Below are 25775 nucleotides of genomic sequence, written 5' to 3'. Positions count from 1 at the left end.
AAAATGGATTAATCCGTTCCGGAACTCCAGATGATTGTTTATTGAAATCTTTACAACATGCATAAGATTGTATACAAACATAACGAAAATGCATAAAATCTTACATAAAAAGAATAAACACAAATAGATAAAATAAAAACGAAAATTTAATTTCACTTTAACTATACATACGGAGAAGAGTTGATGGCGTAAGTGGAAGGAGGTGAATAAGAGGAGTCCCCTTCCACAAAAACATTATTTTTTTTATTTATTTATTTTTGAGTATTGTACATATCGTTGATTTCGCCGTACCGAACTGCATAGCAAGATTCCAGACATGAATGCCATTTTCATGTTTGGATATGATTTCTTTTTTCATCTCTATCGTGGTTCTAACAACTTTTCTTTTCACTTTGCTGCTATCACTATTCTTTTACGTCCCCATGGTGGCTTAATTAATAATAATTTATGAAAAAAAAAATGAAAAAAAAAAGAAAATCAAGAAAACTCACTGCAAATTCGAGCAGGTGTCTGCACTGAACGAAGGCTGCCGTGTAACTGACGCTTTCCTGCGTTATAGCTCAGCACGCAGAGCGTGTGGTTGCTGTTTGCCTATTCAGGGACCGAAATTCTGTTTGGAAACCGGGGCGTTTTTTTGTTTGGAAAATATGTTTGGGAACCGAATTGTTCGAGAACAGAGGCGTTCGACAGCCGAGGTTCCACTGTATATACAAATGGACCAATACCAATAGAACAGAATACAAGTATAGTAATACCTATATTTAAAAAGGGGGATAAAATAAAACCTGCTAATCACAGAGGCATTAGGTATTGAATACATGCTACAAAATATATATTAGAATACTTAATGAAAAATTGAAAATATACAGTGGAAAAAATATTATTAGAATGTCAAAATGGATTTAGAAAAGGACACTTTACAATGGATGCTGCTTTTTGTTTAAAACTATAAAGAAAAGAAAGTATTCTGAAAAAGCATTTGATAAAGAATATATATATATACAGGGTGTTCGGGATAAATTTGACATATTTATAATTAATTATATTTTTCCGTAAGTTACATGTATTAACACACACTTCTCTTCATTTAAAAGTTTGGACCCTTCTTCATTCATATACAAGATGTCAGAAAGGATGGATAGCTGGAACCCACCTGAATCATGGAAGAGAATAACTTGTATCATGATGATTCGTGCCCGCCATCAAAATAAGGATATTACGACTGCTGCCCAATGCTCCCTGAATACAGTAAAAACAATCAGGCATGAACTAGAGACTTGCAATGGTGACTACGAGGATGTAGCAAGAAGAAAGATCCCTAGCAGACGATCTGATTGCGTTCGTACAGCAGAATTCCTCGCAAATCTGCAGGAACAGGTGTTGAAGAACCCTGGCATTGGAATTCGGGCTTTGTTCGTGGAGTTGCTAACTGTAGTCAAGCCCTGGATAACAAGGGTAGCCAATGGTAGGCCGTATGTATGGCAGCAGGATTCGGCCCCTTGCCATACCTCTGGGAAAAGTCAAAAATGGTTGTCTGAAAATTTCTACGACTTCACCAGTCCAAATGTTTGGCCTCCAAACTCCCCAGACCTTAACCCCATGGATTATTTTGTATGGGGCGCAGTTGAAAAAGACACCAATCGCACTTCCAGTAATACAAAAGCCCAGTTAATGGATAAAATTAAAACAGTTTTTGCGGCCCTTCCCAGGGAGACTGTAGCATCAGCTTGTTCGAGGTTCCGAAGCAGAATTGAAGCTGTGATCGATGCTAATGGTGGTTATTTTGAGTAAATCTTGTTGATAGTATTGTAATTAACTCTGCCTGTAATGTTTTTTTGTCAATTCATTAAATTTAATAGATACAAAGAAGATTTTCTTTTTCCTTACGAAACTGTCAAATTTATCCCGAACACCCTGTATATAGGTAGATAGGAATCTTGCACTGCGTCAAGTTCCAAAGGAGCGAAAGGAAGGCAAGACTGTGCCGCTTCACAAGAGGTGACAACTCATCAAATTATAGGCCTATCTGTATGTCAGTTGTTGTGGTTAAAGTGTTGGAGAGGTTGGTGGGAACCAGGATCCAGAATTGGGTTGAAAACAATGGTATTATCTTGATGGACAGCATGGATTTGCTAAAGGGAGGTCATGTTTTTAATCTACTTACTTATTATAATAAGGTGATGGGTTCAAAGGAGATGGATAAACAGTAGTATATTTAGATTTTGCAAAGGCTTTTGATAGATTATCTCATGATAAGTTAATAGTCAAACTAGAACGGATGAGGTTGGGTATTAGACTAGTGCACTGAATCAGAGATTGGCTATCTGATAGGAATCACCAAGTTATATAGGGAGCATTCTGGAATAGGAAAGGCACTAGTAGTGTGTGCCTCCAGGGTCTGCTTTAGGGACATTGCTGTTTAACCTGTATGTTAATGATATTGGGGAAGATTTGGATGGAAATATTCAGTTGTTTGCAGACGATACAGAATTGAGATGAACTATGATGATAAGAGCAGATGTTGTGACCTTACAAGAAGACTTGAATAGATTGAGTGGGGATGCCAGTTCACTGTTGCAAAATGTAAGGTTTTATGGTTTTAAAATTTATGCTTGGTGGGGATATATTGTCAGATGTGGAGGAAATAATCTTGGTGTGATGGTGGATAAGGATGTAAAATTTAGAGGACACATTGCCAAAATTGTGAGGACAAAATGAATCCTGGGAATGACACAGAGAACACTGACTTGTAGAACTAAGGAGATTCTTGTTCCATTGTTTTCAAAAGGTTTTCAAAAGGACAAAGATGTTGGAAAGGGTCCAGAGGTGACTGACTAAGGTCGTTTCTGATCTCGAGAACGTTGAATTTACAGTCTAGTGGATAGGAGGAAGAGGGGGGGGGTGATATGATAGTGACGTACAAGTTGGTAAGGAGTTATTATAGGATCAATGTTGAAGAGGTTTTTTTAAAAAATGGTGGTAGATCAAGGCAGAACAAGAGATTATCCCTGGAAGCTGAACAAGGGAGTGAGAGGCAGGTTATTTGCATGCAGTGTTGTGAATGCCTTGCCTGAGAGTGTGGTGTCAGCAGAGAATTTGAACATGTTTAAGGCATGGCATGACAAGCCGTATGATAAAGGGACTAGATGAGTCTTTGACTCCATGGGATCTTAGGGTAATAATAATATATACTGTTTGATATATTACAAAGAATAAATATACCTAATATTTTACTACAATGCAATATTGAATATATACAAAAATAATGAAATATATTACAAAGAATAAATATACCTAATATTTTACTACAATGCAATATTGAATATATACAAAGATAATGAAATATAAATAAATGAAGTCTAAAAGAAAAATCTATAATCCGAGGAGTAAGACAGGGATGACCTCTATCTCCAACACTTTTCAATATTTATATTAACAAAATATTAATACAGTGGAAGACCTTAAACAATCCAGGTATAGAAATTTCCTGGAATAATAAAATAAACATGCTATTATTTGCAGGTGATCAGGTAATAATACCAGATAAAGAAGACAATTTACAAAGAGCAAGATATAATTTAAACATTATAGAACAGTTTGGAATGAAAATATCCACGGCATTTTGTTGACAACCTCCAGTTAGAAGTTAAATAGTTATTAATAATAAAATAATAGAACAGATAAATACTTTCAGTTATCTTGGAAGTAAAATACAATACGGAGGAGAAAAAGACAAGATTATAAAATTCAAAATTTTTATAGATTATTAGCAGCATCGTCATCCGGTAGTATCCTCTAGCAAGAGGGTTGCAGCAGATGAGCAGCTCTTCTCCATTTCTCTCTGTCTGTTGCCTCCGTCATTCTTAAACCATTCCATTCCACGATGTCATTGAACTGCTCTCTAGTTGGTCTTCCACGTCTTCTCTTCCCCTCAACTTTCCCTTGTAATATAGTTCTTGTCAGGTGTCCCGAAGAACCTCTCAGAAGATGTTCTGCAAATCTGGTCATTCTTTGCATAATATTCTTGAGCAGAGTTCTTTCCATCCCAACTTTTCTTAAAACTTCTTGATTGGATATTTTCTCTGTATAGCTAATCTTTTCCATCTTTCTATAACACCACATTTCCAATGCATTAATTCTTTCCATATCTCTTTCTGAATGTCCATGACTCACTTCCATAACTTGCAATACACCAAACTATTGCTTTAACTATTCCAACTCTAACACCTATTTTAATATTCTTGTTATTTAAAATTCTCTTCATTTCCATAAATGCCGATTAAGCTTTGCCTATTCTATTCTGATGTCTAACTCTGAAGTTCCTTTCTCTGAGATCCAGCTACCTAAATATTGAAATCTATCCACGTCTTCTAAAATCCTTCATCCACATCTTATCTTCACATTATCTCCTATTTTGCTGCTCATTATCATTATCTTGGTCTTCTTTGTGTTAATACTTAGTCAGTACTCTTTATAAGAGTTTCAATTCTTTGAACAATTTGTTATAATCCATTTTCACTTTCTGCCATCACCACTACATCATCTGCATATCTTAAGTTATTAATGATTCTTCCATTTATTTTTATTCCTTCTTCTACATCCTCAAGTGCCTCTCTAAGCATCTGTTCACTATAAAGGTTAAACAATAATGGTGATAACTTGCATCCTTGTCTAACTCCTCTCTCCACTGGGAATTCACCTGTTTCCTCTCCATTTACACATACTGATGCTGTTTGTGACCAATAATCTCTTTAAAATTTCCAAGTCATAAGAGTCAATATCAATATTTTCTAGAATGTCAAAAAGCCTTTTATGTTTCACTGAATCAAATGCCTTTTCAAAATCTAGAAATCCCAAAAACAACTTTCCACCATGGTTTAGCGTTTTCTTCCCAATAATTCTTAAAGTTATAGCCTCTCTAGTTCCTCTGTTGGTTCGGAATCCAAACTGTTCCTCACGCATTTCTTTTTCTATTTTATTCTTAATTCTCTCTAAAATTATTTGTGCCAGAATTTTTGCTGTGTGAGTTATAAGACTTATCGTTCTAAAATTGTTACAGTCTAAAACTCCCATTTTTTTTTTGGAATTGGGATAAAAATTGATCTTCTAAACTCCTCTGATAATTCTTGTCCCTGATAAATTCCATTAATAATTTGCCATAACACTTCCATACCTTTTTCACCTATATTCCTTATAAGTTCTAACTGAATACCATCTATTCCAGGGGATTTTCCTTCTTTCATCTTTTGAATTGCTAGATTCAATTCCTCCCTCATGATGTACAGCCTCTGCCCACTATGCTCTTTCATTTGATTTTCTCCTCTTTCTCTGTCTTCATAAAGTTTACTTACATATTCTTTCCATCTCTGTAATATCTTCTCTTTTTCTATCAGAATTTCACCTCTTTCATTCTTGACTGCACCAGTCCTTTGCACCTTTCTCCTTCCTGTCATCATATTAATGTTTTTATAAACACCTTTTATGTCATTTTTTTCTGCGTTTGCTGTTGTATCTTTACTTATTTCATCTACCCACTCTTCCTTTCTCCTTCTTATCTCTCTTTGTATCTCCCTACTCAAATCTTTATACTGCTTTTTTTCCTCCTCTGTTTTACTATTAACTAACTTTCTTCTTTGTGTTATTTTCCTCAAAATATTGTCCATCATCCATGGTTTCTTTCTTTTCTCTCTTTCCTCTTCTTTTTTGGCTAAATGTAATTCTGTAGCAGTAATTATGCTTTCCTTCAGAATCTTCCATTTTTCATTTACATCGTCACTTTCTTGTATATTTCTTTCATTCATTTCTTCCTCTACTTTCTTTGTGAATTCATTCGCCGTACTTGGTATCTTCAGCCACTCCATGTTCCATGATTTATTCTGTTTCCCTGCTTACTTTTTTTAGATTAATCCTCATCTTAGTTGACAGCAATATATGATCTGTATCACAGTCTGCTCCTGGATATGTTGTCACATCTTCTATAATGTTTCTATATCTTTTGTTTATCAAAACATAATCTATCTGATTTCTTCTACTATTTATATCCTCCCCTGGGGCTTTCCATGTATACAATCTTCTTGGATGTTTCTTAAACCAAGTGTTCATAATTGCTAAATCATGTTTTCTACAGAAATCCAGAGCATATCTCATCTTTCATTTCTCACTCCCAATCCATATAGCCCAACAATATCTTTCTCCCTTCATCTTCTGATTTTTACATTCATATCGCCCTGTATTATAATTATATCTTTTGTTTCTTTACATTTCAAACCCTGTTCTATATCGCTATAAACTCTCTCTACCTTCTCATCCTCATAATTACAAGTAGATAAGTATACCTGAATAAGTAGAATATTCTTGGTTTTGCTTTCATCTTTACCACCAAAACTCTGAGATTTGCCAGTAGCCTTCCACACATCCTGCCACTCGTTTATTCAATATTATACCAACACCTGCTTGATGTTGCTCTTCCCCTCCTGAATAAATTTTTCTCATTCCATCCTCTGTTCTAAAATCTCCTTTTCCTTTCCATCTCACCTCAGCCATTCTCAGAACATCTATTTTCAATCTTAGCATCTCCAGCTTTACAATCTCCAATCTTCCAATTTGAAGTAAGGTATTCACATTCCAAGATCCAATGTGAAAATTACTTTTAGTCCCTTTTTCATATGAATATATTCCATTTTCCTCTTCTCCACCTCTCGCAGGCTTTAGTAAAGATGATTCATATGACTAACATGCAATCTGGTCAATATCCATACTGGAACAAGTGATCTCCTCGTCATTTTGATCCTTGCTGTTCATCCAAACTAGGGAAAAGTAGAAGCATAGTGGCTTCCCGTTGCCTTCTATGCATGAAGAAATGAAAAAAAGTAGAAACACTTATAGATTATAGGCCTGATAAATAGACTTAATCCATATTGTAAAAAAAGAAATGCACTTGAAAATATACAATACTTTAGCAGTGCCCACATTATTATATGGCAGTGAAATTTGGGCAACAAGATAAACAAAAGAATAAAAACAAGTGAAATGAGATTCATGAGAAAAATTGCAAAATACACATTAGACAAAAAAAAAAAAAAAACACAAACAAAAACAAGAAAAAGGAATGAAGATATTTTAAAAGAACTAAAAATAAAATCAATAGAAGAAAAGCTAAACAATTACAAACAAAATTGGATAGAACATGTAAACCAAATGGCAAACACCCAATATCCTAAACAAATAATAAAATATAAGCCAAATGGAAAGAGAAGGCCAGGTAGACCTCAAAAGAGGATATTAGATGGACAATGAGACTGAAAAAACAGACCAATATGATCCATATTCATAATTAGCATTATGATGATGATAGCAAAAATATAAGGGATTAGAACCCTGTGGTCTGTCAAAGAATCTTTAGGTTTTGGAATGTAGAAGTCATTTATCTGTTGAATTTGATGAGAGTTGTAACAGTGAGAAGTTCTTGTTGTAAGCTTGAGGAAGAGGAGCACAAATCATACACTCTACTAATTAATGACTTGATAACACCTTTTTTTTTTGTAAGTGTGATGAGCAGACTTTTCATGAATGTATCTCATCGCTTGTGAAAACCCAGGGGATTTATTATTAGGAAGATTCTTAATTACGTATTCTATCTCCTTTCTTGTCAGTTGAGTGATATCTGTTGTAACGTTTAACTTACGGTGTCATGAATCATCTATCACAGATTGTTCTGTGTAAAAAAAAAGAATTAATGAGCATCAATACTACATTGAATATGTGAGCCCTCAAAAGGCTGGTCAGTCACAAAAGAGTACTGACACTAAACACAGCATCCTGTAAGATGAAGCTAGTCTTATTCATAGAAGCAATTTTAAATATGAATGCCTTTTCAAAGAAAATTGTGAAGCTCTTTTAAAACATTAGCCAAATCTGAATCAGAATGAATGTTTCCCTCCACCCCACCAAAAAAAAGTTTGGTAGATATTAATTTTAGGTAAACATCAAAAATAGTTTCCATGTGAATTATTAATATTAATTTCTAGCATGAAGCAATCGTTTTTTCTTCTTCATGTAGCTTCCTCAGTGAGAGGGTGCAGCCCCATGTCCTTCCAGTTCTCTCTGTTGGTGGCTTTCCTTTTTGTTTAGCCATGTGATCCTGTCCGTGATCTTATATCTTCAAGCCATGTCCTTAGTTTTTGGCCTCTTGATCCTTTTCCCATAATTTTTTCTTACAAAACTGTTAGTATCCTCTGTCCTGTTGAACATCTCAGTACATGTCTTGCCAATCTCATCTTTCTGTGGATCATTTCCTGTAATAAAGATCTCTCTGTAGAACATCTGTATTTGTCACATGTTCTGTCCATGAGATTTTCAGAGCTCTCCTATAGCACCACATTTCAAAGGCCATTTTCTGTTGTCTTACTCTCTTCTTGAATCTCCAGGTCTCACTTCCATATGGGAAAACTACCCACACTAATGTTCTTATCATTCTTTTTCTTTGTCTCAATATCCACAGAACTTCTGAGCAGATCTTTATTTTTCCAGAAGGCATCTTTAGCAATGGCTGTTCTTATTTTTATTTCTTTATCTTGCTTTCCATCTGCAGTAAAATAGGTGTCTAAATATTTGTATTCTGTTGTATGTTCAATTTTCATATTATGAATGTTTCTGGCTCGGAACTGTTTTCTTTTGAGATTTTCATAAATTTGGTATTTTTTTTTGCATTTCTAATCCAAACTCTTTACCTTCTTCAATTAGTAGCTGCAATAATTTGTTTCTGTTTTCTGCTATTAGAATGGTATCATCAGCATATCTAAGAATGTTGTATTTTATACCAGTGATACTAATTCCTATTTTTGTTTTCAATATTTTTCACCACTGTCTCACTATAGACATTAAATAGATTGGTGAAAGGATACAACATTGTCTAACTCCTCTTTTTATTTTCACTACAGAAGCCTCAGAGTTAAACAGCTGCATTTTTTGTTTGGTGTAAATCATTTTATAATCTGAAGTACATGATCTTCTATGTCTAATTTATCTAATATATTGAACATTTTATTATGTTTTACCCAGTCAAAGGCTTTCTGAAAGTCTATGAAGCATATGTAAATGTTCCTATTTCTTTCAAGTGATCTTTCTATTAGTATTTTTAGTTGCATTAATGGTTCCCATTCCTCTTCTGAAGCTTTCTGTTGTTCACTGAATTCGCAATTAAGGCTCTTTCAATTTCTTTGTTAAAATAATTTTAGATGCATGGGTTAGTAGGCTCACAGTTCTGTAATCCTTGCAATTTTGTGCATTTTTTGGAATTGGTATGCAGATAGATGTTGTAAAAACTTCGGGTAATTCTACTGTTTTTATAGATGGCTGAATGGATTCCACTAAATAGTTATTATTGCCAGTCAAAGCTTTCAGCAGCTCAGTCAGGATATTATCACACCCAGTGGATTTATTATTAGGAAGATTCTTAATTACATGTTCTATCTCCTTTCTTGTCGGTAGAGTGGTATCTCTTGTTACGTTTAACTTAAGGTGTCTTGAATCATCTACCATGTTACCATTATCATCATCATAGAAATCTGATAAGTACTCTACCCATCTTCCATTTATCTTTTCCTAATCAATGATTATGTTTCCATCTTTGTCCTTTATGTTATTAGACTGTGTACAATTTGCTTTTCCATTAAGTTCTTTCACTTTCAGGAATGCATCTCTGGTTTTGTTCCTATTTTGTAATTCTTCTATCTCAATGCACTGCCTATTTATCATGTTTTCTGTCAATCTCCTGCATAACTGTTTGATTCTTTATCCAATGTTTTATATCTTAATCTTTCTTCTTCATTTGCTCCCCTTTTCCATGTTCTTCTTTCATCAATAAGGTTGATTACTTCTTGTGTTATCCATGTTTTTTTTTTCTTTCTTTTTGTTTACTGATATGGTTTTTGTTAGATGTTATGATAGCTGCTTGAAGTCTATTCCACTGAGAGAGTTCATTTTTGTTTTGCAACTGTGCAAACAGCAGGTCTGAAAAATTTTGGTAGATTTTCATTTCAGGTAAACATCAAAAATAGTTTTCATATTAATTATTATTATTAATTTCTAGTATGAGGCAACCATTTATAACTGGTAAACTAATTGTTGCATGTACCTTGTATTCCTGTTCTTTGATTTGCTTGTTGTTTCCACACACACTGATGATGTACTGTTATTTTCAGTACGAAATATTTGTACTCTTATTGAAGTTTATTACTGTGGTTATTGTGTAATTCTGTTGTTTTATATTTTCTAATCAATAAGATTTCTAATTTTCTGCAAACTATGAAAGATAAACTTCTGATTATTTCTAGCCAGTGTTTATTAGATTTCTTGTCAGTGTAAAACTGGCTAGCTGATGAGGGAAAAAAAAATGTTGAACATCTGTGCAATATTCAGTACCTTAAAACTCATACATCGCATATCATATAAATTAGTGTTGAAGAATGAACACTGCATCCATCAGAATGATGTTTGCTGAATTCATAAAGTTTAAAATATAAGTATCTATTCCAAGAGTCCAGTGGCCTTACTTCACTGTCAGAATTTAAAAATTTGAATGAGTGCCTCTCAAAAGTTCAGGAGATTCTCATCCTTATTAAATATTAAAATTATCTGATATTATCTTCTATCTTGCAGAACTTTCTGTTAATAGTTAATCAAATGCTGTATTAACCTTGTATTCTGTCTTTTTAAACTGCTTCTTTATTCCACAGTGATGATGATGATGTACTGTTGATTTCAGTATGAACTTATTACTCTGTCAAGCATTTCAACAGGCTTGAACACAGTTATATATATATATATATATATTCATTTTTCTAAATTAACTGACTTAAACCCGAGAATTATAACACAATGACATTTATTTGAAAAAATGCAACATGTTTCGTCAAAAATGACTTCTTCAGGCGATAAGAACATAGAAAGATAATAAAAGACACTTAAATTAACATTGACACACTCATAAGCTGTTCTTATCGCCTGAAGAAGTCATTTTTGACGAAACATGCTGCGTTTTTTCAAATAAATGTCATTGTGTTATAATTCTCGGGTTTAAGTCAGTTAATTTAGAAAAATGAACATATCCCAACCCCGAGTTAATAGTACGTTTCATATATATATATATATATATATATATACATACTGCTAGATTAACATTTTGGCTAATTTCTCTATTCCATATAAAATTTATTCAACTGTTTTCCCCTGTCATGCCACTTTGTTTATCACAACAGTTATTTCCTTTTTAATATTCTATATTCACTTTTTTTTTTTTACTGTTCTACAGGTTCTCCATTGAGAATGCAGATGATGTTCTTGACATTTAAGTCGTATACTGATATTTCTAGGTAAAGTAAAAATGAAAAGAAAATGCAAAGTTTGCCGCATTAACTTCTAAAGCTGAACATGACAGTTGCTTGCAATGCAGCTTACAAGGCTTGGGTGTAATATAAAACAGTATCAAGGACAGAAATTCACCTTTTTGCAATTTTGTTTTTCTTTTTTATATTTGTATCAAGTATTGAATGCTGCAATTCTGAATAGCTTCATTATTTCATATCACCCACTGTACCAAGGTTTAATGGAAAGATGTCCAGGTGAGAATGTAGTGAATCTTCAGTGATATCCCAGCCCCTATTTTTGGGTTCACTGCTATAAATTGATCTAGTTCTTTATAATTTGTTATTATATACCTGGTGGATTGGTTGCTAGTGATGATGAAATGCATCACCAAATAGAAAAGATGAGTGCAAAAACAGTAATCATAATGAGGGACTTTAATTATCCAAATATTGATTGGATAGGTAGAATCGCATAAGAATGAAAATGCATTTATTGAGCTGTTGTGGGACAACTTCCTCAAGCAGCATGCGACAGAAGGAACTTGAGGTCAAAGAGTGTTAGATTTGATTATAGTGTCAGAGGGCATTTCAGTTAAAGATATAACTAAAGATGTAACTATTCTGCCTCCAGTTGGTGACAGTAATCGTTAGGTACTCACTTGGGAAATGATGAAGTTTATGAATGTTTCATTCAGAAAATATTACATGCTGAACTACAAAGCAGGAAATTATGACCAACTGAGGAGTATACTGAGTTAAGTGGAATAGGATCGGTTGCTGGATGGAAAGAATATCGACAGTGCATGGGAAGCATTTAAAAAATACTTAAATCATGCGATATCAGTATGTGTCCTAAGAGTTCGAAGAATGAATAAGGTAGGAATCAAATGGATGTGTAATCTTATTAAGCAAGAGATTTGTAAGAAAAGGATGATGTGGTAGGAATACCATGTGCATAAGGATGATGTCCATTATGAAACTTATATGCAGCAGCCCAGAACTGTCGTACGGATCTGAATATGAAAAGAAACTGGCTCTGCGTGCTAAAGACAACCAGCAAGAATTCTATCGATATGCTGCAAGTAAAAGAAAGAATGAATATGAAAGGATAACTCTTCTAAATGCAGATGACATGAGGGTTACAATGCAACTAATGAGTGCCCTTTTGTTAAAAGCTATCAACCTGGGTACGAAACATTGAGCTCTCTGCTACCTCTTCACTGGATGAAGAAACTCAGGTATGAGGATGAGGTATGGTGGAGTCGGGGTTCCATCACTTAGATGGCTGATCCCACGCCTGCGGCTGTCAAGAATCACGAAGTTAGAACTATCTTCTTCCCCTATCTGCAGAGAGGCTTTCTATAGTCCATTAATACAAGAAGACTTCAGGTGGGCTAAAGACTGGTCCCATTATCAGGGTACCTTAATTGAGTCAGCACTTGCAGAACACAAGAGGTGGGCATCTCTGTTGTACTGTTCTGTAGATGGTGCTCCTTTAAAAGCATCATATCTGGTGCCTCCCCAGCATGATTGAGTAAGGGATGGCATCAGACTCATCCCTGGGTTTGAGTATATTGACCTTATCAGGACGAGGATCAATGCCCTGCCTACTCGAGCCCGCACAGCTCGATGGGGTAGTGACGACTAAAACTGTAGGGCTGGCTGCCACTACAGTGAGACATTGTCTCATATAGCCCAGTGCTGTTCTGCACCCATGGGATCCGCGTGTGGAGGCATAATGCTGTGGTCTCCATTCTGAACAACCGCTTTAAGAACAAAGGTTGGGTGACCGCGGTGGAACCACATTGTAGGACCTCCGCAGGTTTGCGTAAGCCAGACTTAGTGATTAAAAGAGATGGTGACGTTTGGGTAGTTGATGCCCAGATGGTGGGAACAGGATGCCCACTAGTCTACAGCCTTAATAATAAAGTGAACTACTATAAAAATAACCAAGATCTAGTTAGTAAGATACGGGAGGAGCATGGGGCAAACTCCGAGTTTAACCAGCGTCACCATCTCTTTACATGGCGTATGGAGCGCAGATAGTTATAAGGACTTAACAGCTTGGGCTTACGCAGAAGGATATAAAAATTCTTTCCTTGAAGGCCCTACAGGGTACACTGGTGGTATGGCATTGCCACCAGAGAATGACTACAATGATAACTAGAACAGGCATAGGGTAAAACACTTGTAAAGGCTTAGGCCTATATCAAGTCTGGACAAGATGTCTGAACGTGATGTAAGAGTAGTACTGCCCATAACCAGTACAAAGATTTAAAAAATAAAAATAAAATAAAAAAATAACAGGTGGTGTACCACAAGGATCAGTGCTCGGTCCACTTTTATTCAATCTGTACATTAATGATATCAGGAAGGATTTGACATTTGCTGATGATGCAAAGATAGGCAGGGATGCTGCTGATATGCATTCCTGCATATCAGCAGCAATAAGTAATCAAATACAATATGTAATCAGGAATGCTGCTAATATGCAGTATACTTGCAGAATGATTTGAATAGGCTGGAATTGTTGGCATGGGAAAATGGATGTCAGTAAATGTAAAATCATTCACTTCAGCATGATTAGATATCCAATGTGGTATTATATTTGTGGGATTATGCTAGAAGAAACTGATGAAACTAGGAATCTTGGAGTGTTAGTAAATAGGAAGTTGAAGTTCAGGAGCCATATGGCAAAGATTGAAATACAACTCAAAAGATAATTGCAATGCTGAAACAAATGCTCACATGTAAAGATAAGGATGTCGTTTTGCCTCTTTACAAGGGCTTGATAAGACGTCGCTTGGACTATTGTGTGCAAGTCTGGTCTCCTGGTTTCCGTTGTGATTCTGAAATACTGGAGAGAATGCAAAGGAGAGTGCGTTAAAAATGATATCAGGATTGTGGAATACTGATTATGAAGACAGATTGAGAATTTGTAGACTGCAGACACTAACAAACAGGAGCAAGTGTGTGTGTGTGTGGGGGGGGATATGATTGAGACTTATGAACTTCTGAAAGGGTCATACAGGATTTCAATTGATGGAATTTTTTAAATTATGGAAGGTGGAGAAAGGACAGGGGGCATCCTTGGAAGCTAAGAATGAATGCTGCTAAGAAGGGGGGGGGGGGAATAGATTTTTCTCTAATTGGGTGGTGCATGATTGGAATGGATTGCCACTGGATGTTGTGAGTGCAAGCAGTGTGAATGAATTCAAGAATAAGTATGATAGCCGATGTGTGTAGTATATGGCCTTTTTCGATGTCTGACTGGAGGTCTCTCTTAATAATAATAATTTTCAGCTTTGTTTCCCAAAAAAAACTAGTTATTTTTTGCGAGATGCTTCTCATATTCACTGCTATAGGCTGAAAAGCTTATAGTAAACAGGAGCAAGTGGGGGCCCACCAACATGGTGTAGGAAGAGGATTTAGTTGCTACAGAGTGACCGGACTTCAAGTTTGGCATATTCCACTGTAGTGGCCAGACATCAGTTCCATTAGCCAAGATATATTGCAATCATGCAATATATCTTGGCTATATCAAGAAGAATGTTTACAAGTCACTTTTTAGGCCTAGCAAAGTTAGATCAAGAAGCTAAATCTAGTCTTGTCCAGACATCTGGATATTATCAAACATAAAAGGAAGTGAAGTGTGCAAGCACAATGTTTCTTGAAATACAATAGGACTGAATTTTTAGTAGACAATAGCACTGTATTTTAGTAGAAATGAAGTTGACAAGGTCAACTTCAATCTAACTCTACTAGAGAACATCAAGGAGATAAATGCTTAAGGCACTGATTATGATAGATATTGAAACTTGAAATGCCGCACAAGTGCTGTAAACAAAGAGGCAGAATGAAGAATGTTATCAACAAAACTATGGATAAGAGATGAGGTGAGTGAGAGATCATTTTGTATTGGAGAAAGAAATGGGAGAGTAAAAGTATAGTGTATCCTAGGATATTATGTCATCGGTAAGGAAATCTAGAGAGAAGAAACCATCTGACATTGGCAAGTAGTGAAGAATCAGAGTAGATTCCAACAAGATGTAAAAGGCAGAAGGAAAATGATAAAAATAATAGTAACAGAAAGTGGATCATGCCATATTCAAATACCAAGGAAATATCAAGAGCAACCATGCAAATTTTTTTATTGCTTATGTCCAAAGATAAAAATGTGCAAATAAAATTGGATTTTTCTCTACATTAGCTCAATTAATTAAACTTAACTCGTTTTCATATCTTCTAAATATTAAGATGTATTGTGATTCTGCTTTTATTGCTACAGTTTATGTGATACGTTACAAGTAATTCTAAGTTTTCAATTCAATTGTTTCTTCTTTTTTTCACCTCCCCCCAACAGTTCCTTGTATAAATAAAATAATCCAAAAATATTATTCCTACTATTCTGTCTCCTTTATTTCCCATTATTAAGAAGAAAACAATGCATGGAATGATAAAAGTTGCAATTAATTTTATGATAACTAGCTGAATATTTTTATATGATAATAAACCTTGGATAAATTACTAAAGAAGCATGTTATCCAAGAACTATTGTGATGCTTATCGGCATTTAAGCACTCATCTTCCAAATTTCACTGGATTTCGTAACCATAATACTAAGATAAGGTAGTTAGCTCTATGCCTATAAGTATATTGTGAATGTAAAGTTCATTTATTCTCCTGGCAGGTTTACCTAATTGTGAGATTAAAAAATACTTAGTTATTAGAAAGCCTAAAATTTACATCCCCTGAATGTTACATTAACAAGATTCTATTGTAGATATTTTAACAAATACATGGAAGGAAGGTAAAGAGGACAATGCAACTTGAAGGATGCAAAGGCTGATTGCCCTCATTTATACTGTATATAAAAAACAAAGATCCATTTCATCTATTTATACTTTACAAATTAATACACTCTGGTTCAGTACCTATATAGTTTATGCTTATTAATGTTTCATTTTTTATTTATTGTTATTAAATATTTATTTATTATATTTTAGCAATGTAACACATTTAATAATATAACTGTTGATTTTCTGGCATCCCTCAAGTTCCAGTTTTTAGGATGATAGTACATTTCCAGTACATGTGCAGAGAAATCTACCTGGACTTTCTACTCTCTTGTAATGATATGGATTGATGCAAACTTCCTTCTGTTTAGCTGAAAATGGATATTCACAGCATTCAAGGGCTTTCAATTCATGATGGCTCTGGAGGTCAGGCCAACGCCAGACACGACAATATATCACATGAGGCAAACCTTTCCTGTGAGACACCTATAAGAAATTACATAATTTATTCAAGGCCTGAGAAAAAAAATTCTAATACTAAACAATGTTAATGTGCTAAGTTATAAACAAACAGTTTTGATTAAAATAATTATTCAAGGATAACAATATGCACTGCTTACTGCTAAATTTTTAGTCAAGCAGTACATTAAAATAATGTCCCTAAGGAAACTGGAATAAGAGATGTAGATCTTCAAAAGTTTTTCACTTAATTAAATATGGGCTAATCCAAAACATATATAGTATAGCAAAAGGTCAATATAAATATCAAAACCATATCTTGATATCAGCAGATTAAGATATACTAAGCATATTCTTGTTATACAAAACTTAATTTACATGGATGCACTTGTACACAATCTATAAAATTGGGAACAAACTGTTTTAACCAAGAGGGATTAACTTTAATAAGAGCTGGTATATGCTACTGCTGATCAAATTTCTCAAATGCATTAATTCTTTGACAGTTAAAAGCATTCTAATGGTTTCACTTATTAGGAAAATAAACTCCATTGACAATAACAGTGTCTTTGATTTTACTACATAAGCAATTTCAAGATGATAACTAATAATTAAGGAATGGACAGTGTACACTAGAAATATAAATTAAAATAACTTTAATAAATACTTTCCGATATTTTGGCAACGTCACATTGCCATCTTCTTGGGAACTTAAAATAAAGAACAGGTTGCACGCAAGTACTACATAACAGCAAATGCGAAACGAAGCGAGGAAGCTACCGTTTCCCTAAAGTCCTGATGGTGCCCCTGGTGGGCTATATTGGTAGTTATTGGCCTTTGGGCTGAAGTTCTTCTGATATATGTTTCCCAAATTTGTTGAGGTTTGGCATGTTCCTAAGGGCTGAGGCTGATTCCATGAATAGTCTTTCATATTTGAACTTGCTGCGGTGTATTACTGTGGCTTTCTTCCACCTTATTCTGTGGTGGGTATCCAGAGCATGGTCTGCAAGCCCAGAGTGGCTGTACTGGTGAAATCGGATATAGTCCTTGTGTTCTGAGATTCTGATATTTGCTGTCCTGCCTGTTTGGCCAAAGTAGGACAATTTACAGCTGCAAGCAGATACATTCACCAACAATTCTCCCCCCCTCACAACAATATGGAGTTATTAAGACACTATTCAACAGGGGACAAAACTTATCTGTTCAAATGATTAAGGCCTAACCAATGACCTAAATCACATCCTGAACACTTTCTCAGCCAATGGCTACCCCACCCCAAAAAAAAAAAATCCAAAAAAATACTTAAACAAGTTATCCACAACCCACCTCCCCTTCACAAAAAAGATTACTCTAAATCCATCACTATCCCCTACATCTGAGGCACCTCGGAAAAAATCAACAAAATCCTAAAAAAACATGACTTAACCGCCTGTTACAGACCATATAGAAAATTGGAATCCCTTATCTGCTCCACTAAAGACCAACCACTTCCCCTAGACCTACCTGGTGTATACCAGGTCCCTTGCAACTGTAAATTGTCCTATTTTGGCCAAACAGGCAGGACAACAAATATCAGAATCTCAGAACACAAGGACTACATCCGATTTAACCAGTAGAGCCACTCTGGGCTTGCAGACCATGCTCTGGATACCCACCACATAATAAGGTGGAAGAAAGCCACAGTAATACATCGCAGCAAGTTCAAATATGAAAGACTATTCATGAAATCAGCCTCAGTCCTTAGAAACATGCGAAACCTCAACAAATTTGGGTGCATAAGACTGCCCCAAATTTGGGAAACATACCGTATTTTCCAGTGTATAAGATGCACTTTTTTACCTTAAAAATTCATCTTAAAAATGGGGTGCATCTTATATAATGAAGGTAAAGATTGTTTCCTCTTTTCAAAGCCATACGCACTCCTTTTTATGTTCCAAGATCTTTGTAGGCAGTTAATGGTGCAATCAAATTGATGTGTGACCTTCACGTGACTTTTAGCACGTCATTGGCTAAGAACGGGGAGTCCCTATTCAAGTTTCATGATATCTTATTCGAGTAATCAGTTACCGATGTTTATCAGTAATGAGTTGACGTGTTGAGATTTTGTGTTCAGTTTGATATTTCCCCGTAGATTTTAGTGATGGGAAAAAAACAGGTGACATTCATATACTTCAAGTTACAAATTGCAGGTTGTAAAATATGCAAAAGAACACGGGAATAGGGAAGCTGAAAGACATTTTGGACCTCTGCCTACAGAAAAAACGATTAGAACTTGGCGTGGTCAGAAGGAGATTTTGTACAATTTGCATAATGAAAAGCGTGCAGAACGTGGAAAAATTGTGAAGTGTCCAGAACTAGAGACCAAAGTTTTGAAATGGGTGCAAGAAAATCGGCAAAATGGCATTGCCATTTCAACAAAAATGATTCATACACATCTAGTCAAAGTAGCCTGTGAGCGTTGTTTTGGTTTAGGTAAAGTTTAGGTTTTTTCCAGAAAATTGTATTAAATTTCTTGGGTGCGTCTTATACATTGGAAAATACGGTATATCAGAAGAACTTCAGCCCAAAGGCCAATAACTACCAATATAGCCCACCAGGGGGGCACCATCAGGAAAATGGTAGCTTCCTCGCTTCGTTTCTCATTTGCTGTTATGTAGTACTTGCGTGCACCTGTTCTTTATTTTAAGTTCCCAAGAAGATGGCAATGTGATGTTGCCGAAATATCAGAAAGTATTTATTAAAGTTATTTTAATTTATATTTCTGTTGTATGCTGTCCATTCCTTAATTATTAGTTATCATGTTTTACCAGTGTATAAGCCTTTCAACAAGAATTACGATCATTCACGGAGATTCCTTCGCACTCAAGGCCCGCCATTACGGCAAACTGAAGCTGAAGTTATCCAGACAATTGAATCGTCTGACCTTCCTAAAATGCTGCCAGGATAACCAGTTAATCCCAAATTGTGTAAAATTTAAGCACCGTTTTGTTTCACAGAAAGGTCTCCGTATCTACAACCAGGCGAGCCAGGCTTTACTTCTTTAGCAAATTACCGCTACACGCAGTTCCCTAGCCAACATAAACAGAGCTATTTTAGTGCTAGAGGATGAGTTTTCAAATACGCTTAATCACGAACTTTGGTCAATTCTACATGACGTCTTGTGTACTGCGGCAAATAAAGAATTTGAACAAATACGGAATGACATATCAACAAGTTTGATAAACTAAAAAAGAACTCGACGTCCAAACAAAAACTACAAACCAACACTGTTGTTAACCTTTCATCAGTTATCTTGAAGCCTGAAGCACTCAACGCTCTGTCACATGGTCACAACTTCCCCATTGCTCCTAGGAAATTACCGGCAGAGGAATTCATTCACCACCTTCCAAACCACATCGCCAACGATATTAGATTGGATGTAGCCTGTGTTCTCACAAAAGCAAAACCACCAAAAACCAACATATCCATTAGTGAATACAAGTCACTACAAGAATTGAAGAAAAACAAAGAAATAGTTATCACCAAGATAAGGGGAATGCCACTGTGGTACTCAATCATAATGACTACACAGGTAAGCTTAAGGCTTTACTATTAGATCAAGCTACTTACCTCCCCATTGAACACAATCCCACCAACTCACAAATTAGAAAACTCCATAGGCTCCTTAAGAAGGTTATTTCTTGGCCTGTGGAGATTACTAACAGACTAAAACCATATAACTCTAGACCCACCCACCCCGTATATATGGGTTCCCAAAAATACACAAAGAAAATGTGCCATTACGTCCCATAGTGGATGGCATTGATTCCCCCACTTACAAACTAGCTAAGTATTTAGCCAAAGTGCTCTCACACTATACTGGCAATACGCCATCACACATAAAAAACTCAGCCCGCTTCAAAGCCAGTACAGAAAACCTTACACTCCAACATAATGACATAATGGTCAGTTTTGACATCTCCTCCTTATTCACAAATGTCCCCCTCAAAGAAACCTTAGAGCTAATCCAAGCTAAATTTCCTCCGATATCCCAGCCCTATTTCAGTTCACAATGAACTCAGGCTATTTCGTTTGGCAGGAAAAATTCTACAAACAGATAGAGAGGACAGCCATGGGTTCACCACTTTCCCCACCCTTGGCCAACTTCTTTATGGAGACTTTTGAAGAGAAAGCCTTAAACTCAGCCCCACAATAACCTACCATATGGCTTCGCTATGTTGATGATGCGTTTGCTATTTGGCCACATGGCCTGGATACACTCCTCTCCTTCTTAACACACTTAAACAACCAACACCCTAGAAAAAGAGAAAAACGATAGCCTCCCCTTCCTAGATACACTAGTCACCCGCCAACCTGATGGAACCTTGGTTTTCTCAGTTTATAGAAAACCCACCCATACAGGCAGATACATTCACCAACAATCCCCCCCTTCACAACAATATGGAGTTAAGACACTATTCAACAGGGCAAAACTTATCTGTTCAAATGATCAAGCCCTAACCACTGAACTAAATCACATCCTGAACACTTTCTCAGCCAATGGCTATCCCCCCAAAAAATACTTAAACCAGTTCCCCCCTTCACAAAAAAGATTACTCTAAATCCATCACCATCCCTTATATCCGAGGCACCTTGGAAAAACTCAACAAAATCCTAAAAAAACATGACTTAACCGCCTGTTACAGACCATATAGAAAATTGGCATCCCTTATCTGCTCCACTAAAGACCAACCACTTCCGCTAGACCTACCTGGTGTATACCAGGTCCCTTGCAGCTGTAAATCGTCCTACTTTGGCCAAACAGGCAGGACAGCAAATATCTGAATCTCAGAACACAAGGACTACATCTGATTTCACCAGTACAGCCACTCTGGGCTTGCAGACCATGCTCTGGATGCCCACCACAGAATAAGGTGGAAGAAAGCCACTGTAATACACCGCAGCAAGTTCAAATATGAAAGACTATTCATGGAATCAGCCTCAGCCCTTAGGAACATGCCAAACCTCAACAAATTTGGGTGCATAAACTGCCTCAAATTTGGGAAACATATATCAGAAGAACTTCAGCCCAAAGGCCAATAACTACCAATATAGCCTGCCAGGGGGGCACCATCAGGACTTTAGGAAAACGGTAGCTTCCTCGCTTCGTTTCTCATTTGCTGTTATGTAGTACTTGCGTTGCCAAGAAGATGGCAACGTGACGCTGCCAAAATATCGGAAAGTATTTATTAAAGTTATTTTAATTTATATTTCTAGTGTACGCTGTCCATTCCTTAATTATTAGTTATCATGTTTTACCAGCGTTAAGCCTTTCAACAAGAATTTCAAGATGAGTTGCTTAATGAAATGGATCATGAAAAAATGGTGTTAATGTATGCACAACATGTGGAATGATAAGATGTGAGCACATGTGAACAAAGAACAAATCATATAACTGAGCTTTTACTAAAGCTCTATTCCCATTTATTGACCATCTCAGCATGGGAAAACATTCAATGAATAATGTGTTTCAATTTACACCAAAGATAAAGCAGAAAAGTGTGAATTAGATGTGGTAAAACGTGATGATGATAATGCTAGTAAATGGACTGAAACTGCAAAAAAGTTGTCAATTCAACTAATTCAACTGGTAATTTTTTTTGTTAATTGATCCAACACACACACACAGGAGGCTGCAAAATCTATAGCATATCATCAGTGCTTCCAGTTTCTTGCTTCTTCTTGACCACATGGGTGGACAAGTGGAAAAAAAAAAAAAGAACACTTTGATATGTTCTTTGAACAAATGAAACTGTGTGGTAAAGACTTCTCCAGAGCAGAGGTAGAATGCAGGAAAGAAGAAAATGAGAGCTCAGCCATTTATAGAGCTGAGAGAAAGTGAAGGAATGGTGTTCAGTCAGTTTGGCAGCACAGCACTCATAAAAATACCTGTAAATGAAACACAAAGCAAAAACACCACATCTATCAGACAGTGACTAGAGTGAGTTGTAAAAGAATTGTCACTAATTTAGCCAAATCACCTTCTTCTGCCCAGCATCAGGTATTTTTAGAGAGGGTTTTTTGATGCACCAATCCTATATATAAGAACAATATTCTAGGACAGGATGGATTCATACAGAGAAGTATACTAAGTTTTTTGAATGCAGAAGAGCAGCAGGCTATTGTGATTTGCTCTGAAAGAGGCTACATGTGTAAGTCAGTCCAAGAAAAGATCTAATTTTGTGTGATGATCTGAATATTATAAAGTAACAGCAGATGAAGTGTTTAAGGCACTGATTTTACAGAAGATTGCATAGCTTGGGATACACACACACACACTGCAAAGTATGTCGAATGAAAAGATGAATTAAGTCATGAAAATAAAATGTTTAATTATTATTAAATTGCATTATTAATAAAAACTCATTGTTTATTATATAATTTGGATATACTATTGTATTTTAAGTTTTGTTTCAGAAAATATTCAGTGAAGAACACATCCAATATGCTTATAGACTGTAGGAAAACAAGATTTTATTTACATGACTTGAATATAAGCAATGGTATCCAGGAATCCCTTTGTTGCATATACTGTCAACTCTCTCTCTTGATATCAAACACACAGGGACCACAGGAATAGTTTGTGATAGTGAATGTCCTTTAGAACAACATAATACCTATATAGCTGTAGCTGGAAATTTTGGTAGTTTGTTATAGTGAGCATGTTTGTTATAAGTGTTTGCTATAATGAGAGATAATTACTGCATTTAGTTAAGTGGGAGATGAATTTCATTGCCTGGTGTGAAACCACTGTCCTGCTTACTGGAGACCTGAAATGGCTTGAAAAAGTTCATGTTTAGTCTCTAGAGAGCAGGATTTGTTTCTGGACCTGGTAAAAAAATTAAATAAAAATACCAAAAATAAATAAATAAATAAAAGAATAATCCTCAATAATCATTCATACCGCTCACGGTATGAATATACTATATGTTTATAGAAGATGTCCATGGGTGGGAGCCAAATTTAAAAAAAAAAAAAAAGCAATGATGTTACAATGAATAACTGCTAAAAATAATTAGTAATCATATTAAATGAGACAAGAATGAAAAAAAATATGCCTCACAACCAAAAATTGCAATAAAGAATTATGTGTCTATATTTAGTTTGTTACCATAACATTTTTTCATTAAAATTAACAATAAAAAGTTTTTAAAACATTTCAAAGTTAATTAAAACTCAAAGCTGTTTTTCTAGTAAGCAACATAAGCATCTTCAGGTAAGGAACAACCATCATTAACATAACCAAAACTGACTGACTCAGATAATTAAGTGAAACTGTAGATTACATATAAAGAGGGAAAAAAAAAATTAGCAGTGTATAAAATACACTAAAAAAATTAATGTTCATTTTATGGATAAGTACTTCTCAAATACTTTAAAAAAAAAAATCTTGCTCATTCAGTTGAATGTGTCAAGAAGAGAGTGTCAAATTTTGGAAAGGTGAGAAAGCAATATTTGTTTCCATCCTGAGAATATTGTAGTGCTATGGTAGAGTCTAGAAAATCTCTCTGATTTGTATCTAATTATATCTAATAAGGAGCACCCCCCCCCCCACTGGATCCAGTAATCTGTATCAACAGCATGGCCTACTACTCCAGAATGGCAGTAATTTGGATAATGGACATAATTTTCATATTCATCCAAGTAGATACACTTGAACATAAGCATCATGTCTGAATAACTGAATAACTTTTTAACTGCCCAAATTGAATCTAAAACTATCTTGCCTTTTATTTACAATGAAAGGGTCCTCAACATCTTGTGCACCTTCATGATTCTATATTTGAAATGTTTTGAGTAGAAGACTTGAAATCGGGACTCCAAAACAAGTGACTTTAATAGTTTTCCGGCCTGGCTGGCAAAGTGGTTAGCATATTGACTCTCCAACTAATAGACTGCAGGTTTGAATCCTACCATCGACATAGATGTTTGCGAGTCTAATTTAAGTGAGAAATTGTCTCCCCACTTACTAGAGGCCTGAAGTGGCTTGAAAAAGTTCCATTTGGTCTCCAGACTTGGTAAAAAAAATGGATAAAAATACAAATATATGTAATTAATAAAAATGGGAAAAACAAAATCCTTTGCAAAATGAACTATAGGTTTACAATAACCTTTGTGGACAGGTCACATAAAATAAATTTTCCTTTGAATTTTCCTCTCTTTATTATTATTATTATTATTATCAAACAAGACCTCATGGAGTCAAAGACTCATCTAGGAAAATTTATGATATGTCACCTTGATGTTCTTTTATAATCTCATCTGAACAGCAAATTTGGCATATACATTTTATGGGTAATCATTATGTTTATCAGATATATTGTATCATCATTGCATACTTAATAATGATCTTTAAGACAATATTGTGATTCTTAATAAAACAATAATGGATATTTATTATCCTTTAGCAGAAAATAATTTAAAAATATATTTAGAGTAATCTCATTAATAATAAAAATGTAATCAAGTGCTCCTTTTTTATTATAAATCAGTGCATTCTTACATATAACTTCCATATAATGCACTGATTTATATGCCAATTTAAGATTAACTTTGTATCCAAGTTTTTTTTCTTAAGCATGCAAACAAAATATCTGGTTTGGAAAAAAATGGTCATTAGAGCCATATTCTAAAGAAAGACCTATGACTATAATCCTATTCCAGAGATTTGCTCCTTACAGTTCTGTGTGACTGTTAATAATATCAAAAAGCAGGAGGAAATAAGGGCTGATAATGTATGCAGATGGTTATTGAAGCTTTTTTTTTTTGGTTTAAATTTGGTTCTTTATTTAATTTATCTTTTTATTTATTTTATTTTTCACTATATTAGAAATAAAAACAATATACATACAACTATACAAATGACAGCGAAATGAAAATTTTGCTTTTATTTTCAACTTTCCTAACAGTGAATTATCTTCCTCAGAAATTTTATCATTCACAATATCAACTGGCTTTCCTTTTCCAACTGCACAGACCAAGCAGGAAGAGATACCAAGACAAATGCCATTACACAAAATTGTTCACAAGCCCACAAGAGTACCAGATAACTCCAACCACTCTAGACCTCTTCCTAACTAATGGATCCCACCGAGTATACTTTGAAGGTAGTATA

The 25775-nt window shown here is 35.2% G+C and overlaps 1 protein-coding gene across 2 annotated transcripts in view; it reads right to left on the bottom strand.

Annotated features, from left to right (window-relative positions):
* Positions 1-25775, bottom strand: part of LOC150106648 (protein mothers against dpp-like) — a 149860-nt gene that overhangs the window by 80302 nt on the left and 43783 nt on the right. For both annotated transcript variants that reach the window (XM_090393239.1, XM_090393238.1), the window contains exon 3: positions 16477-16648. In XM_090393239.1, the coding sequence (XP_090249365.1) occupies positions 16477-16648 (172 nt within the window). The remainder of the gene's footprint in view (positions 1-16476; positions 16649-25775) is intronic.

The sequence above is a fragment of the Typopeltis vanoorti genome, chromosome 5, assembly GCF_054136105.1.
Source record: "Typopeltis vanoorti isolate ZY-2024b chromosome 5, IOZ_Tvanoo_1.0, whole genome shotgun sequence".
NCBI classification, from domain to species: domain Eukaryota; kingdom Metazoa; phylum Arthropoda; class Arachnida; order Uropygi; family Thelyphonidae; genus Typopeltis; species Typopeltis vanoorti.
Note: the sequence above shows the minus strand (reverse complement) of the source record. Positions and strands in the feature narration are given on the sequence as shown.